Here is a 15,136-nt window from a genome sequence, read left to right as displayed (position 1 = left end):
TCATTATTTGATCCATTCTATTATTCATGTATCAAGAAAAGGAGGGACAAGTGTAAATACATTTTTGTGGTAGTCAACATTATCCTACAAATGCTGTTGATGGAGCTGAACTTGAACTTAACCTGGAATATTCCTCAAGCTGGTTTGTCAAACACTGAAGCAGTTTATTTTGCAGGTCTAAGATGATCCACCAGCCCTTGCTATCTTGACCAAGACAGTCTACCAGGGTGAAACCAGGTCCTCTAGTCTTATATACCATAAACGACCAGCTAGAAACCCAGCAGCCACTTCAAGCTTGTCTGGCGTTTCAATGTCGATCGATGCTGATCGATACTGTTGATGGGCATCAAGGCATTAACATGTTCTGCAGAAAGAGTGTCAAAGCTAAACGCCTCGCGCCGAATGTGTCATTTCACACATTTGTGGACATCGTTCCCCGTCGTTACTGGTGCAGGTCTGAATATATTTCATCTAAATCAGAGCCAAGAGTGAATCAGGCGGTACAGCGTGAATTTAAAAGAGCTCTTTAAAATGACACTGTAATGAGTCCTCTCTGACAAGAAACACACATTTATTAAGGAAAAGTGTGTGTGCGTGGATGAAGAGCGTATGAACAATAACTAAATCAATATCTGGGTTTGTTTTATATGAACCTTGCCAGAATAGAATAGATCTTTACATGACTGGAAACTTTTGGATACAGCTATACAGCATATAATGTGCTTTATATAATATTCAATGCACAAGATGCAAAATCATACAATGGGCCTCAATGGGTGTAAATAGTTTGTAAAACCATTTCTATTAAAAACAACTTTAGGAACAATTTGCACAGGATTTTTTTATGAATGAGAATCATTGTGTAATGACAATACAGTACGGACAGTTTACATTTCAGACTGATAGATGGAATGACTATGATTTTATGTCATGTGACTGACAATTCCTTTAATTTAACAAATCGTATTTAAAGGGACAGCTCACCCAAAAATCTGTAAATAAATTATGTCATTCCAAACTTGTATGACTTTTTTTCTTCTTGTTATATACATTACCCATTTCATTTTTTTTTTTTTTACCCTAAGACTGAAATGGGCTTCCATACCCTCACCAATACAATTTTATTTCTTACATGGGTCATAAACAGAGAAGTCCAATCCAAGCTGCTCTTTTCCATATAACAAAGGTAGTTCAGTGGCTGTAAAGCTCCAAAATGTGAATGATTGCATAATTGGAATTTATGGGCAAACTGTGCATTTAACATAGTCTCACACTTACCTTAGCAAGCCTAAGCATGTAGACTTAGCTATCATTTTATTCTCAAACTTTTGTGAAATTGTTTTAATTTGTTTGAGAAAATGTGTTTTTAGATTCATAAAGAGAGCGCCAATAGCTACAGAAACCTCAAATTACATCTAATCAAGTCTATACCGGGATGAAATTACTTTATGAACCGGTAATCACGCTCTGTGTGCAGGAAGAGGAAGGCCTGGAGATGTGATGCAGAAATGCATGCTGGGAAATTGATTGTTTGAATTGCATCTGCCAAATAGAGATGTTAAGACGCTGAGATGAGTGTCAGTCTGATGCATCATGGGCAAATTCACATGCTCATGACCAACAGGTTTCCCGCTTGAACTGCCACTTACTATCAGCATTGATGCAGCAAAGAAACAGGAAAATTGTGAAGTAATATTAAAATTTCAAATAACTGTTTTCTATTTGAACATATATTAAAATGTAATTAATATCTGTGATGCAAAGCTTTGCAAAGGATTGTTTGATGAATTAAAACATTTATTTGAATCTTTTGTAACATTTATCAATATATTTAATATCACTTTTGTTCAATTTAATCCATCCTTGCTAAATAAAAGTATTTATACTAACCCTAACCATTTCTTTTTTTTTTAAATGACTGTCCCAACTGACCCTAAATTTTGATTGTTAGTGTATACAGTGAGGAAAATAAGTATTTGAACACCCTGCTATTTTGCAAGTTCTCCCACTTAGAAATCATGGAGGGGGCTGAAATTGTCATCGTAGGTGCATGTCCACTGTGAGAGACATAATCTAAAAAAAAAAATCCAGAAATCACAATGTATGATTTTTTAACTATTTATTTGTATGATACAGCTGCAAATAAGTATTTGAACACCTGAGAAAATCAATGTTAATATTTGGTACAGTAGCCTTTGTTTGCAATTACAGAGGTCAAACGTTTCCTGTAGTTTTTCACCAGGTTTGCACACACTGCAGGAGGGATTTTGGCCCACTCCTCCACACAGATCTTCTCTAGATCAGTCAGGTTTCTGGGCTGTCGCTGAGAAACACGGAGTTTGAGCTCCCTCCAAAGATTCTCTATTGGGTTTAGGTCTGTAGACTGGCTAGGCCACGCCAGAACCTTGATATGCTTCTTACAGAGCCACTCCTTGGTTATCCTGGCTGTGTGCTTCGGGTCATTGTCATGTTGGAAGACCCAGCCTCGACCCATCTTCAATGCTCTAACTGAGGGAAGGAGGTTGTTCCCCAAAATCTCGCAATACATGGCCCCGGTCATCCTCTCCTTAATACAGTGCAGTCGCCCTGTCCCATGTGCAGAAAAACACCCCCAAAGCATGATGCTACCACCCCCATGCTTCACAGTAGGGATGGTGTTCTTGGGATAGTACTCATCATTCTTCTTCCTCCAAACACGTTTAGTGGAATTATGACCAAAAAGTTATATTTTGGTCTCATCTGACCACATGACTTTCTCCCATGACTCCTCTGGATCATCCAAATGGTCATTGGCAAACTTAAGACGGGCCTTGACATGTGCTGGTTTAAGCAGGGGAACCTTCCGTGCCATGCATGATTTCAAACCATGACGTCTTAGTGTATTACCAACAGTAACCTTGGAAACGGTGGTCCCAGCTCTTTTCAGGTCATTGACCAGCTCCTCCTGTGTAGTTCTGGGCTGATTTCTCACCTTTCTTAGGATCATTGAGACCCCACGAGGTGAGATCTTGCATGGAGCCCCAGTCCGAGGGAGATTGACAGTCATGTTTAGCTTCTTCCATTTTCTAATGATTGCTCCAACAGTGGACCTTTTTTCACCAAGCTGCTTGGCAATTTCCCCGTAGCCCTTTCCAGCCTTGTGGAGGTGTACAATTTTTTCCCGAGCTGTCTTTGGACAGCTCTTTGGTCTTGGCCATGTTAGTAGTTGGATTCTTACTGATTGTATGGGGTGGACAGGTGTCTTTATGCAGCTAACGACCTCAAACAGGTGCATCTAATTTAGGATAATAAATGGAGTGGAGATGGACATTTTAAAGGCAGACTAACAGGTCTTTGAGGGTCAGAATTCTAGCTGATAGACAGGTGTTCAAATACTTATTTGCAGCTGTATCATACAAATAAATAGTTAAAAAATCATATATTGTGATTTCTGGATTTTTTTTTTTTTTTTAGATTATGTCTCTCACAGTGGACATGCACCTACGATGACAATTTCAGACCCCTCCATGATTTCCAAGTGGGAGAACTTGCAAAATAGCAGGGTGTTCAAATACTTATTTTCCTCACTGTATATTACCAGATATTTTCAGTTTTGTCCTCAAAGTTATAGTTACACATAAACTGATATGGAATTACCTTACAAGACACTAATTGGCTTCTCACACTGCACTTAAAGGGACAGTTCACCCAAAGATTTTGTCATTTAGGTAGCCATTGACTTCCGTAGTAAAAATACTATTGAAGTCAATGGCTACCATCAACTGTTTGATTACCAACATTCTTCAAAATATCTTCTTTTGTGTTCAACAGAACATCATGAGGGTGAGTAAATGATGACAGAATCTTTTTGGGTGAACTATCCCTTTAACCCCAGGTTAACCCCATTGCTCTTAACCCCGCTTATAATTTACACTTATAATTTAGAAGCAGGGTTAGCACCCCTTTTGTGACGATAAACCCGCATTGCCACAGAAACACTGCGGTAGTTTCAGGGTTTGAGGTGAAAAATGTCAAATGGTGGCGGAAAATGCGACAATTGGAGTGAGGAGACTTTCATTCCTCCCTTTATAGTCCGAAAAGTCCATTCAGTATATGAACTTAGTACAGTCAGCAATATGTATAATATGAGGATGCCTTTATGTAAACCGGTTGTATGCTACTATCGTCCAATCAATGACTCTGACACTGCAAATATGCAAATAAGGATGTTAACCCAGGGTTTAGAAAGACCAGGGTTAACTATTTCAAGTGTGAAAAGCCCTAAATTGATGAATACTGTTGTATAATACATAATACGCACTAGGGCACCATCCTCTGTGTGTGTGTGTGTGTGTATTTGTGTAAGTGGGTTTCTCCGTTCATTCTATCTCATGACTCATTCACTGTTCCCCAAAGCGTCTCTCTTTTCATTTATTCAGAGAAGAAAATGAGAGTGAGAGAAATGTATTTAGCTTAAAGTGAAGGAGCGCATATGTTTTCACAGACAGGTGTTACTTTAATGCGTGACATAGAACGAGGTGACCGCTGGTGTCCTTTTACACTGTTTTTCAGAATCTACTTCAATAGATGTCAGTCTTTTCTTTCCGAGCATATGTGTTAGGTAACTTTAGTACATAACCCGTGAAAGTCGACTAAATCATTTTCAGTCCCTGCTGTCTTTGTTCCCTGCTGGAAAATCCAGGTCGATGTTTTGGAACATGCTAGCTGGTGATTAGCTTGTCCAGCTACAAAGTTGCTAGTCGATCTTTCAAAACAAAGATAGCTTGTTAAGTTGTCAGAATTAGCTTGATTTGAACATATTCATCCAGGATGAAGCATTGTAGACACACTCGTTAGGTCAAAATGCACTATTTGACCCAGTATTTGTGTGTGTGCTATATATAGGCAAGCATCACTATTGTTACTGTTAGTACTTATCAGATTTTCCAATCATAACTTGCTTAACTCTTTCCCTGCCAGTATTGTGCTTACATATGATATCGCTCGTTTCTGCTTCTTCGGCTGTGTTTTGATCATGAGATTCTTTATTCTTTCAGAAGATGCGTAATAGCGCCCCCTACCGTATAACAGTGAAAACACAGAGAGCCGGAAATTTCCATCAATGGCAGAGAAAGAGTTAATTTGCACTACATACAGTATAGGGCCCTATTACATCTGTTATTATTGTGTGTATCTGATAGTTTTATCAAATGAAATGGTGAAATGCCCATGAAGTGAATCTAAGAGCAGTTCTGGAGATGAAGTTCAAATGAAGTGTCCTTATGATTATGAAAACATGTTGAACAAGCAGTTTTTTAAGTGTACAAACCTACTTTTGATTTTGCCAAATTCTGTGACATTCCACGTCATACAGTAAATAAAAATTTTATGACTGGATTCTGCGATTCCATTCTCGTTTTCCGTATTACGTAAATTATAAGGCCCTATATTAAAAATGAATGATACCTTAAATTTGTGAGGAAAAGTTTGAGTAGTTTTGTGTACAGGTCATTAGTACAAGTCATTAGTCTGGCAACGTGTTAACGTCAAACTCCATCAGAATCAACTGTGAGTGCTAGTCCCTTTAAGGCAAGTCGGTTCACTTAATGGCCAGGGAGGGATTGTTAATGGAGTTTCTGCCCATTAAGAGCGTATCAGATCAATTATTACGAGGCTCCATTTCGGTTCTCCTAGAAGCTTCCTTAGTAGACAATAGACAGTGAGGCTAGGTTTGCATCTTATGTTTGTGTGTCTACCCTGTTTGTAAGACTCTCGTCTCACATCAAGCGCGAAAACATGTGTGATTGATTCCTCAGCGCTGAGATGTCTGGTGTGTTGGACCTCGTTATTCCTGATTCCAGCTGCCGTTCTGAGCTTGTGTTGATGATTCTTCTCCTATAGCTTCAGGGTCAATGTGTCTCCCTCCCCTCAGAGTGAGAAAAACAGAGAATGACAGCGGAGAGAGTGAAACCGGAGATGTTTGAGCTCTGAGGAGCTGTTAGGGCTGCAGGATGGAGCTGTTTCGTCTGGGAGGAGGTGTTTTCAGAAGGTCAGATCTGAAGCTCTGAATATGAACCTTAATGTTTGCACTTCCTGAGCCAGAGTTACTTTACAGACAAAATAATAGCAGAAAGGGCGAGGGGAGGGTCTCTAATGAGGGAACACTCAGTCACACTCTGGCGATTCTGCAGCAAGTGCAACAAATAAATGAGCAGATTCAGTCACGGACCATAAGAAATAGATTGAGTGTGTGTTTCTGAGTTGCAGACTTGTTTCAGTCTTGAACACCATGTTCTGAACACAAATGCTTTAAGTGAACGACACAATCTCTTTCCTGACACTTGTTTTGCAGTGAAATGAAGCCTTTCTATTGTTGCACAGAGATGCGACTGATCTGCTGGTTGTTTGTTTCTACCCTCAAATACTTACTTTAAAGGCCTAGAGGAACATTTTGTTCCTCAGGAAAAGCTAAGGTGAAGTATGTGATTTCAGTGCCACTAGCGTCACCAAACGCAATTGTAAAAAATAATGAAATGTATTTCCGCTTGTCTTCCATTGCTCCGACAAACAGATAGCCCCGCAAAAAACTCATGCCATTGTTTGAGACACTATTGCTGTACCTTAAAATCATAAGGAGAAATTAAAATAGACACTAATGAGATAATTATTCACATACAGTAGAACTACACTGCTATAAAATTAATGGATGGCAGCTCGGATCGTTTTTGGAATTTGGAAATTGATGAAAAACATTTGAGTTCATATTGAGATCATTGACTTTTGATTGCAGACTTGTTAAATCTAAGCACATTTAGAGACATTTTTGGGATCTATTCTGTAACTCTAGAGGAGAAATGTGTGACATTACATGGATCTTTTTCTCAGAAAAACAGATCTTTTTTTTTTACACATTTAATAAAATGCAGAAATACTTAGTCATAATTAAAAACTGAGTGATTTTTGGTCATGAAGTGAATTGGCAAACAAAACATGATGGGAGGTAAAACATTCCTGATGTTGTGGTGAACGGATTCAAGAAATTGAATTCACTTGGAAGACTTAGTCTTCTACATAGTAACAGCAGAGCTTCATTAAGTCAATTAATCAGATTGATTAAGGATGAGCCGGAGTTGTGTTATTCTTGTCCAAGTGTGTTTAACTTTGTCCTGTGAGGTGTCCATGTGCTGAACTGACCTACATGAAGCTGAAGTGAAGTAAGTCCACCTGAATGTGTGTTGGTGTGTGTGTGTTGGTGTGTGTTTGTGTGTACAGGATTAGTGAACTGGCTGATTCTGAACTAGATTAGACTCTTAGCGCGCTGCTCCTATAGCCGTGACAGATGTGAGGAGGATTCTGCTGCTCAGGTATTTAGCTGCCGTCTTTAAGTGGGATTGTTGCCGCTGGGAAACACCGTCCTGTTCCAGACTGCAGTTATTCACAACCTTACTGTGAGAGATTCAGATGTATCATAAATATATAATAGTAAATGATGCAACAGATGGAAATGCAATCATGTCAGAATAGAGATGCAGCAGCACCGTGTTTATTACGAACTGTCTCGTCATGTTGCTTTACAAATCACCTTCCAGCTTTTACACACTAACTTACCACGTGACTTTACATGCTACCTCACTGCATTACTTTACACACTACTGTACTGCACTGCTTTACTTTACACACTGCGGCATCACATTACTTTACCCACTACAACTCTGCATTATTTTAAATGCAACCTCTGTTACTTTACATATTTCTCTGCTGTGTTTCTTTGCACATTTCACCACTGTTACTTTACACACTACACACTTGCATTATATTATTTTTTACACCACATTATATTATTTTACACGCCACCTTACTGCATTATTTTACTTGCTACCTCTCTTACATATTAGTTAGCAGTGTTACTTTACACACTATCACAGTTAAGGCCCTTGCACACTGAGTCTGAAATTCGCATCCGAAATTTTCGCACGTTAAAAAATAAATATGACCTCATGTTATGTCAATCACGCTTGCACACTGCCTCCGAAACTTTCGTCCGTCATAAAAAAATTCGGATCAGGTTTGATTTTCTGCATTTTTCGCATCCGTAGCAAGCATTTTGAATGGTGTTTTGACATTTCAGAGCCACCGAATCACGAATATGAAAAACGTATGCGAAAATTTCGGACTCAGTGTGCAAGAGCCTTTACTTTACACACAAAGTTATTTTATATGTTACCAAACTGCATTATTTTAATTTACAGTACTTGTTACCTGTTACTTTACATGTTAGTTTGTTGCATTACTTTACACTCAACTTCACCGCATTATAATACACATGACCTAATTTAATTTTAGTTTACACACTACCTTACTGTGTATTTTACGTTCTACCTCTCTTACTTCACATACTAGTTTGCTGCATTACTTTATTGATTAATTCACCACATTAAAGCACAAACTACCTCACTGCATTACTTTATGCACTCACGTCATTCATGCTACTTTTACTGTAATTTTACAGGGGGAATAGAGATCACAGATCCCAAAAACATGAGTTTTAGTAGGAGGGCTTAACAGTCAACCATTTCTTTTCTCTTTTTCACTGAGAGATAATACATAATGCTATTTGATAAAACTTCCTAAGACACATCATTAGCTGAATAATGTTTCAGCTTGTTGTTAGTCTGGTGACCAGACAGCGGTGATATTTCTTTCAAGTCGGTTTCATATGAAGAACATTTCCATATGTTCTCAGGTTTTGGCAGCACACACTGTAGGCTGCTTAATTTGCTTTGAACTGAACCCAGCCTCCCCTCAACAGTGCTAACGGTTTAACACCGTGCCTGTGGGCCACATGCTGAATGCTTCCAGCCAAACTCAACCCTTCAGTGGCTTCATTATTGATCCCGATGAACAACTGGGGCTCACAGTTAGATCACTGCAATTTATTCATTACAGCAAATTACAAACAAAAATCCAAATTGGCCTCTTATGAAATATTTGTGAATCTCTTCTACATTTATACAGTGTATTTTGTGTTTGTGTGGGCAGGAGTTCTTCTGCACACCAATGGCAATTTTTAATGGTCACAGCGCTGCAAGATTTGTGATTCCCTAAATAACTATTTTAAGGATTAGTTCGTTGAACTGAAAACTTCTGAAAAGTCTTTCAGGACAAAAGCAATCATCACTGGCGTCAGGCTTCCCGATGCAAGTTGTACATCTTTTTTATGATCATGTGACAGGGATGTTGTGTTACACAAACAGGAAATGAACATTCTTTGATGTTCCCAATAGGAGTATTCCAGTGCTGTGTAGGTGGTTATGAAACCGTAATCAGAGTCACGACGGGTCGGTAGAGAATAGCGTGACGGCAAAAGAAAAAAAAAAGTGTAAACCTGACATTCACTGGAGATGTGAGCTCTGTTACAAAACCAATTGAGCTGCCTACCTAGAGAGCATTTTAAGGCGTTATATGCGCTCTATATGCAAAAACTGTTATTATGAATAATTTAAATCTTTCTTAGATGCTTTTTTAGCTGAATTTTAGGGCAGCATTGTATGTTTTCATTTACCACATAAGGCAATCCCAGAATTCACAAGAAATAAGCTCTGTAAAAAATCCAAAGAAGGCGGATCAGTCAAGAGATACCGAAAAGTGTTTATAAAATTACTTTTTTTGTGCGTGCTATGTATGTTATGTGTTTTAAAGTAACATGTTATTAGTTTTGCAACATGCTAACACCAAACTGTGGGTTGTTTGCACACTATTTGTGGAGTTGCTGCCAGTGTAGAGTATTCAGAATGAGTCTTTTATGAGGTTTCATTCGGATACTGCCTATGTAGGCATTAGATAGCAAGGTGGACACTTTCCTCTAAAATATGATTTTCAGAAGACTGGTAAGAAGCTAAACTTTAAAATGAGGGCAGTTGTGCATGAACAGTGTTTATTGCTGCTTCAGAAAGCATTAGAATATCTGTGTACAGATTTAAATGGTCAGCATGTCTTTAAGTAAGATATCAGAGAGTCTTAATCCAACGTCTCGTCTTTAGGTCTGTCTTGCAGATGCCATACGCTAGCGATTTTATGGCTACCAACTTTCTGTGAAGTGGATTTCTCCTTGAAAATTGTGGATAAATTCACACATATGCCTCCGTGCCATCGTTTCAAATGGATCCCATACATGGAAGTGTGAACGCCTACAGGATTTGAGAGTGAAAATGCTGGTTGGGACAACAGCCTTCTAACTCACTTCTCAGCTGTGTTAGGTGCACCAGAGGTTTAGAGGATTCATAAATACCTTATGATGGTGATGTAACCCTTGCAATGGATTCCAAGTCAAGTCCCTGAGCTCAGTTAGCGTGAGTGCTACTGTGTGTTAAAAGCCTTTGAAGTTGAACTAGTTGGGGTCAAAACAAAGGAGATTGAATCCAAAAGTGCCAATTCATGCAGTTATGCAAGTACACGCCATTGGCTCTTCCTTTTCACAGTTGTGAATAATCCAGCAGTCCTTAGTGCAGTCGTTTAATGAGCCTATAATGTAATGAAACACGTAGTTGACACTTTGGAAATGGAAAATGATGTCTGCTATATTAGTTAAGCACTTTTACCCTCTCCATTCTTTCAATGAACAATGTTCAATAAATACACAATTCACTCATGTTTTAGAGCCATATGCGGCTCGCCAAAGAAAATAGCACAGTAGAAGGTTTAGTCAATATACTGTGCAGTATAATTGTTTATTGATTTGGATGCCTTGAATTTCATATTTTATAACTCGGTGCACTTTTTCTCTTTTCTCCGTCTGTGCAGGTAACCGGTAGGATGGTAGCAGGGGAAGTGAGTGGGCACAGCTTCCTGGTGGCATGCTGGCAGCCCATTCTAATCTTGATGCTGGGCACAGTGCTGTCTGGCTCTGCCACGGGCTGCCCATCACGCTGCGAGTGCAATGCTCAGGAGCGCTCGGTCTTATGCCACCGCAAGAAACTGATGTCCGTTCCAGAGGGGATCCCGTCGGAAACACGACTCCTAGACCTCAGCAAGAATCGAATCAAAACCATCAACCCAGATGAGTTCTCTGCCTTTCCGCACTTGGAAGAGCTGGAGCTCAATGAAAACACCATCTCAGCCATTGAGCCCGGCGCCTTTAACAACCTATACGGCCTGCAGAGTCTGGGACTGCGCAGCAACAAGCTGAAGCTCATCCAGTTGGGAGTGTTCACAGGCCTCAGTAACCTAACAAAGCTGGACATCAGTGAGAATAAGATCGTAATTCTGCTGGACTACATGTTCCAGGACCTCTACAACCTGCGCTCTCTGGAGGTTGGGGATAATGACCTTGTCTTCATATCCCACCGGGCGTTTCATGGCCTCAGCAGCTTGGAGCAGCTTACACTAGAGAAGTGCAACCTGACCTCTGTCCCGACAGAGGCCTTCACGCATCTGCACAGCTTGGTTACGCTGCGCTTGCGAAACCTCAACATCAACAGCATCAGAGATTACAGCTTCAAGCGGCTCTACCGTCTCAAAGTCCTGGAAATTGCCAACTGGCCCTACCTGGATACCATGACCACCAACTGCTTGTACGGATTGAATCTTACCTCCCTAACGATCACTAATGCAAACTTAACGTCGATTCCATATTTGGCTTTGCGACACCTGGTTTATCTTCGTTTCCTCAACATGTCCTACAATCCCATCCAGATGATCGAGGGCAACCGGCTCCATGACCTGCTCAGACTGCAGGAGTTCCACCTGGTGGGCGGTCGACTGACAATGATCGAGCCTTACTCCTTCAGAGGACTTAACTACCTGAAAATCCTCAATGTCTCCAGCAATGCCCTTACCACCCTGGAGGAGGCCGTGTTCCATTCAGTGGGGAACCTAGAGACCCTCGCATTGTATGACAACCCGCTGGCTTGTGACTGCCGTCTGCTTTGGGTTTTCCGACGCCGCTGGAGGCTCAACTTCAACCGCCAGCAACCGACTTGCTCCTCACCCGAGTTCGTTCAAGGAAAAGAGTTCAAGGACTTTCCTGACGTGCTTCAGCCCAATTACTTCACGTGTCGCAAGTCTAGGATCCGAGACCGGAAGCCACAGCAAAAGTTTGTTGACGAAGGCACCACCATCCACTTCGTGTGTCAAGCAGACGGAGACCCAACGCCCGTCATCATGTGGCTTTCCCCACAAAAACAGTTCATCACCACAAAAACGATAGGACGGCTCACTGTTTTCCCAGATGGCACCCTGGAGGTGCGCTACGCTCAGATTCAGGACAATGGGACGTATGTGTGCATTGCTAGCAACGCTGGTGGAAATGACACCGCTTTGGCCCACCTGCACGTCCACAGTTACTCGCCAGACTGGCCCAACCAACCCAACAAAACCTTGGCGTTTATCTCCAACCAACCCAATGACAACGGAGCCAATGGAACAAGAGCAACTGTCCCGTTCCCGTTTGATATAAAGACGCTAATCATCGCCACCACTATGGGCTTCATCTCCTTCTTGGGTGTGGTTCTGTTCTGCCTGGTTCTGCTCTTTCTTTGGAGCAGAGGCAAAGGAAACAGCAAACACAACATTGAGATAGAGTACGTCCCGCGCAAATCGGACGCTGGGATGAGCAGCAGCGGCAACGGCGATGCCCCTCGAAAATTTAACATGAAAATGATATAATCCAACCAGGGAGCTCAAGAGACCCTTTCAAAAACTCATAAAGACAAAAACAAGAGATTCCCTGCCTGAACAACCTCTGGCTCTGACGAGCTCCCCATAGAGGGGTGTTTTTCCCCCTTTCTAAAGATGGATGTGCGTCACAGGGGTTGGTGCTTTTGTTCAATATTGAACATGAGAGGGGGAAAATGTCCTCATGCGCAGTCCTCTGTGATGCCGCTTAAATTCAGCCTACGGGGACCAATATCTTTGAGAGAGGATTTTGTTTTAAAACACTTAAGTTCCTGTGGATTTTTATGGGCAAAAAAAAAAGAAAAACCCCAACCTCCAAAATGTTTTGTGTCGACCTTCAGAATGCAAAGGCAGAGCATCCTTCTCCCTTCTGTCCTGCTGCCTGCATCCTCTTTGTTTGTTTGTTTATTTGTTTAACCCATTCATTTCTTGTTTTCTACTAAAATGAATAGTTTTATGAAAGAATAACAGTAGATAAATCAGGGGAGAAAAGCACATTTAACAAACCTAACAGCTGAATTTGCCCAAATCCGCCCAAAATGTCTTCTACATTGTGTCTAACAACAGAATGTAGAGTATAATAGATTCCATTTCATTCCTGCTATAGAGAAATGTGTGTATAGTGCAACTTTCACCGCACATTCCTTTCTTTGAATCTGCACTCTGCTGTCTGGTCCTCATTTTGCTTTCGGATCTGTATTTTAAATGCATTTGTTAGATAAGCCGGGGGAGTTTTACGACTCAAGCATCTGGATAAACAAGTACAGGTTGTTTATTGTTGGATTAATGGCTAGGCAAGTGAAATCAGCAGTAATTATGTAACTTTTGTTGTGCGTTTTGCTTTAATTTTATATAGAGATGATCATTGTAGCCTGCAGTGAGCATTTCTGCTGTGCCTGGTCAGGTTTAAACCCATTTAATGGCACTGCAGCATCACATTTTTATATAACAAACTCATTCAAAGACTGTACAGCTCTATCTCAGAGTGTGTACTGTATGTGCGAGAGCAAGCGAGTTCATAACAGAATTAATCATTTCATCAAAAGGTGAGAGTGTTAATATGCTCGACAGCACTCAATCACCTTTACCTGCTGCCGAGTCTCACACATGCCTCTTGCTCTCAGATCTGTCTCTTGAGTCTTACACCTGTCTTTTGGTCTCACACCTGTCTAATGGTCTTAGACTTAGACCTGTCTTACCGGCTGCAGATCTGTTTTTCTTTACATTATATGAAGCTTTGGTGCCCAAAGAAACCATTTCAAAGTTATCCAGCAAGTCTAAGGACTCAGATGGTGTTGGTTTGTTACAATGACAGATATCTATACTAAGAATTATTGCGTTATTTAGCAGATGTTTCCACAGACGGAAATGGCGCCACGTTAATCACGGCAGGCAACATTTGTGAATAAAGAAGTGGGAGTAAATTGAAAGTAGGCTGTTTGTGCTGACAAGAAAGCGCAATGGTGCAGTGCTAGATAGAGGCTAGTTAAAAATGGATTGGTTAGTGAGTATGAAGCAGGTTTTTGGGCTGAAATGCAATGGTTTAATGAATTCGCTGCACAGTCCAGCTGTGTTTTAAGTGCGTGTTTAATCTGGGCCAAGCAGGGCAGGTGATTTCCATGGAAGGACACTGAGCTGTGTTTATGCACTGTATTTTGCTCCGGTGTAGATGGGTTTCGCCTCGCTAAGTGGTTTGTACTGCTGACTGAGGCTGCAGATGGAGAATCTGCACAGATGGTTTAACCCTTACTGATCCACTTTAGAGTTAATCTGACACTTGCACACACACACGCACACCTGAATCTTTCTCTGATCCTCTGCCTCTGTGGTCTAGCTACTGTTTTCATCCTATTACGTCGAATAAATCTTTATATGACCTCTGCCCTCTCCAACATTCAGCCCAGAATGATAATGTGCATTAATGTGGTCCATAATATTCTTTTATACTAAAGAAAAAAGACCTAAAAAGGTGAAAAAATCTAGTATGAAAAATGTTTAAAATTGTTCTGTGCAATAAAAGTAATATGCATTTTGTTTTCTTTTTTTTAATTAACACAATTTTATTGATGTTGAATTGTTGAAAATATGGTATGTTGTATTAAACAATCTATGGAGATTTTTATACCAAAAATGTGCCTTGTTTATTTTGTTCTGCAGAAGAATCTTCAGCGCATGCTCAATGTTATATTTAGGATCTGAACAAGAAAATGTATAAGAATGAATTAAAACATTTTATTTTCTCTGCATAAAAGTATGTTTGCACATACAGTGATTTGCTGCAACAAAAAGACTAGGGGCCCTATTTTAACGATCTGAATCGAAAGTATCAAACGCGAAACGAAAGTAACTTTGTGGGCGGGTCTTGGGCGCTGTTGCTATTATACCGGCGGGATAAATGACTCTTGCAAATCTAAAATGTGTTGGTCTGAAGTAGCTTCATTATTCATAGGTGTGGTTTGGGCATAACGTGCAATAAACCAATCAG

General features: G+C 40.4%; 1 protein-coding gene across 4 annotated transcripts in view; it reads left to right on the top strand.

Moving 5' to 3' along the window:
* The window catches only part of lingo1a (leucine rich repeat and Ig domain containing 1a), an 83,326-nt gene extending 68,544 nt beyond the window's left edge, over nt 1–14,782 (top strand). For all 4 annotated transcript variants that reach the window (XM_084094618.1, XM_084094616.1, XM_084094619.1 and 1 more), the window contains one exon: nt 10,780–14,782. In XM_084094618.1, the coding sequence (XP_083950744.1) occupies nt 10,792–12,642 (1,851 nt within the window). In that variant the 5' untranslated portion in view covers nt 10,780–10,791 and the 3' untranslated portion in view covers nt 12,643–14,782. The remainder of the gene's footprint in view (nt 1–10,779) is intronic.
* Nucleotides 14,783–15,136: the final 354 nt, after the last annotated feature.

Source organism: Abramis brama (genome assembly GCF_963993115.1).
Source record: "Abramis brama genome assembly, chromosome: 20".
NCBI lineage: Eukaryota > Metazoa > Chordata > Actinopteri > Cypriniformes > Leuciscidae > Abramis > Abramis brama.
This window is presented reverse-complemented; position numbering and strand designations above follow the sequence as displayed.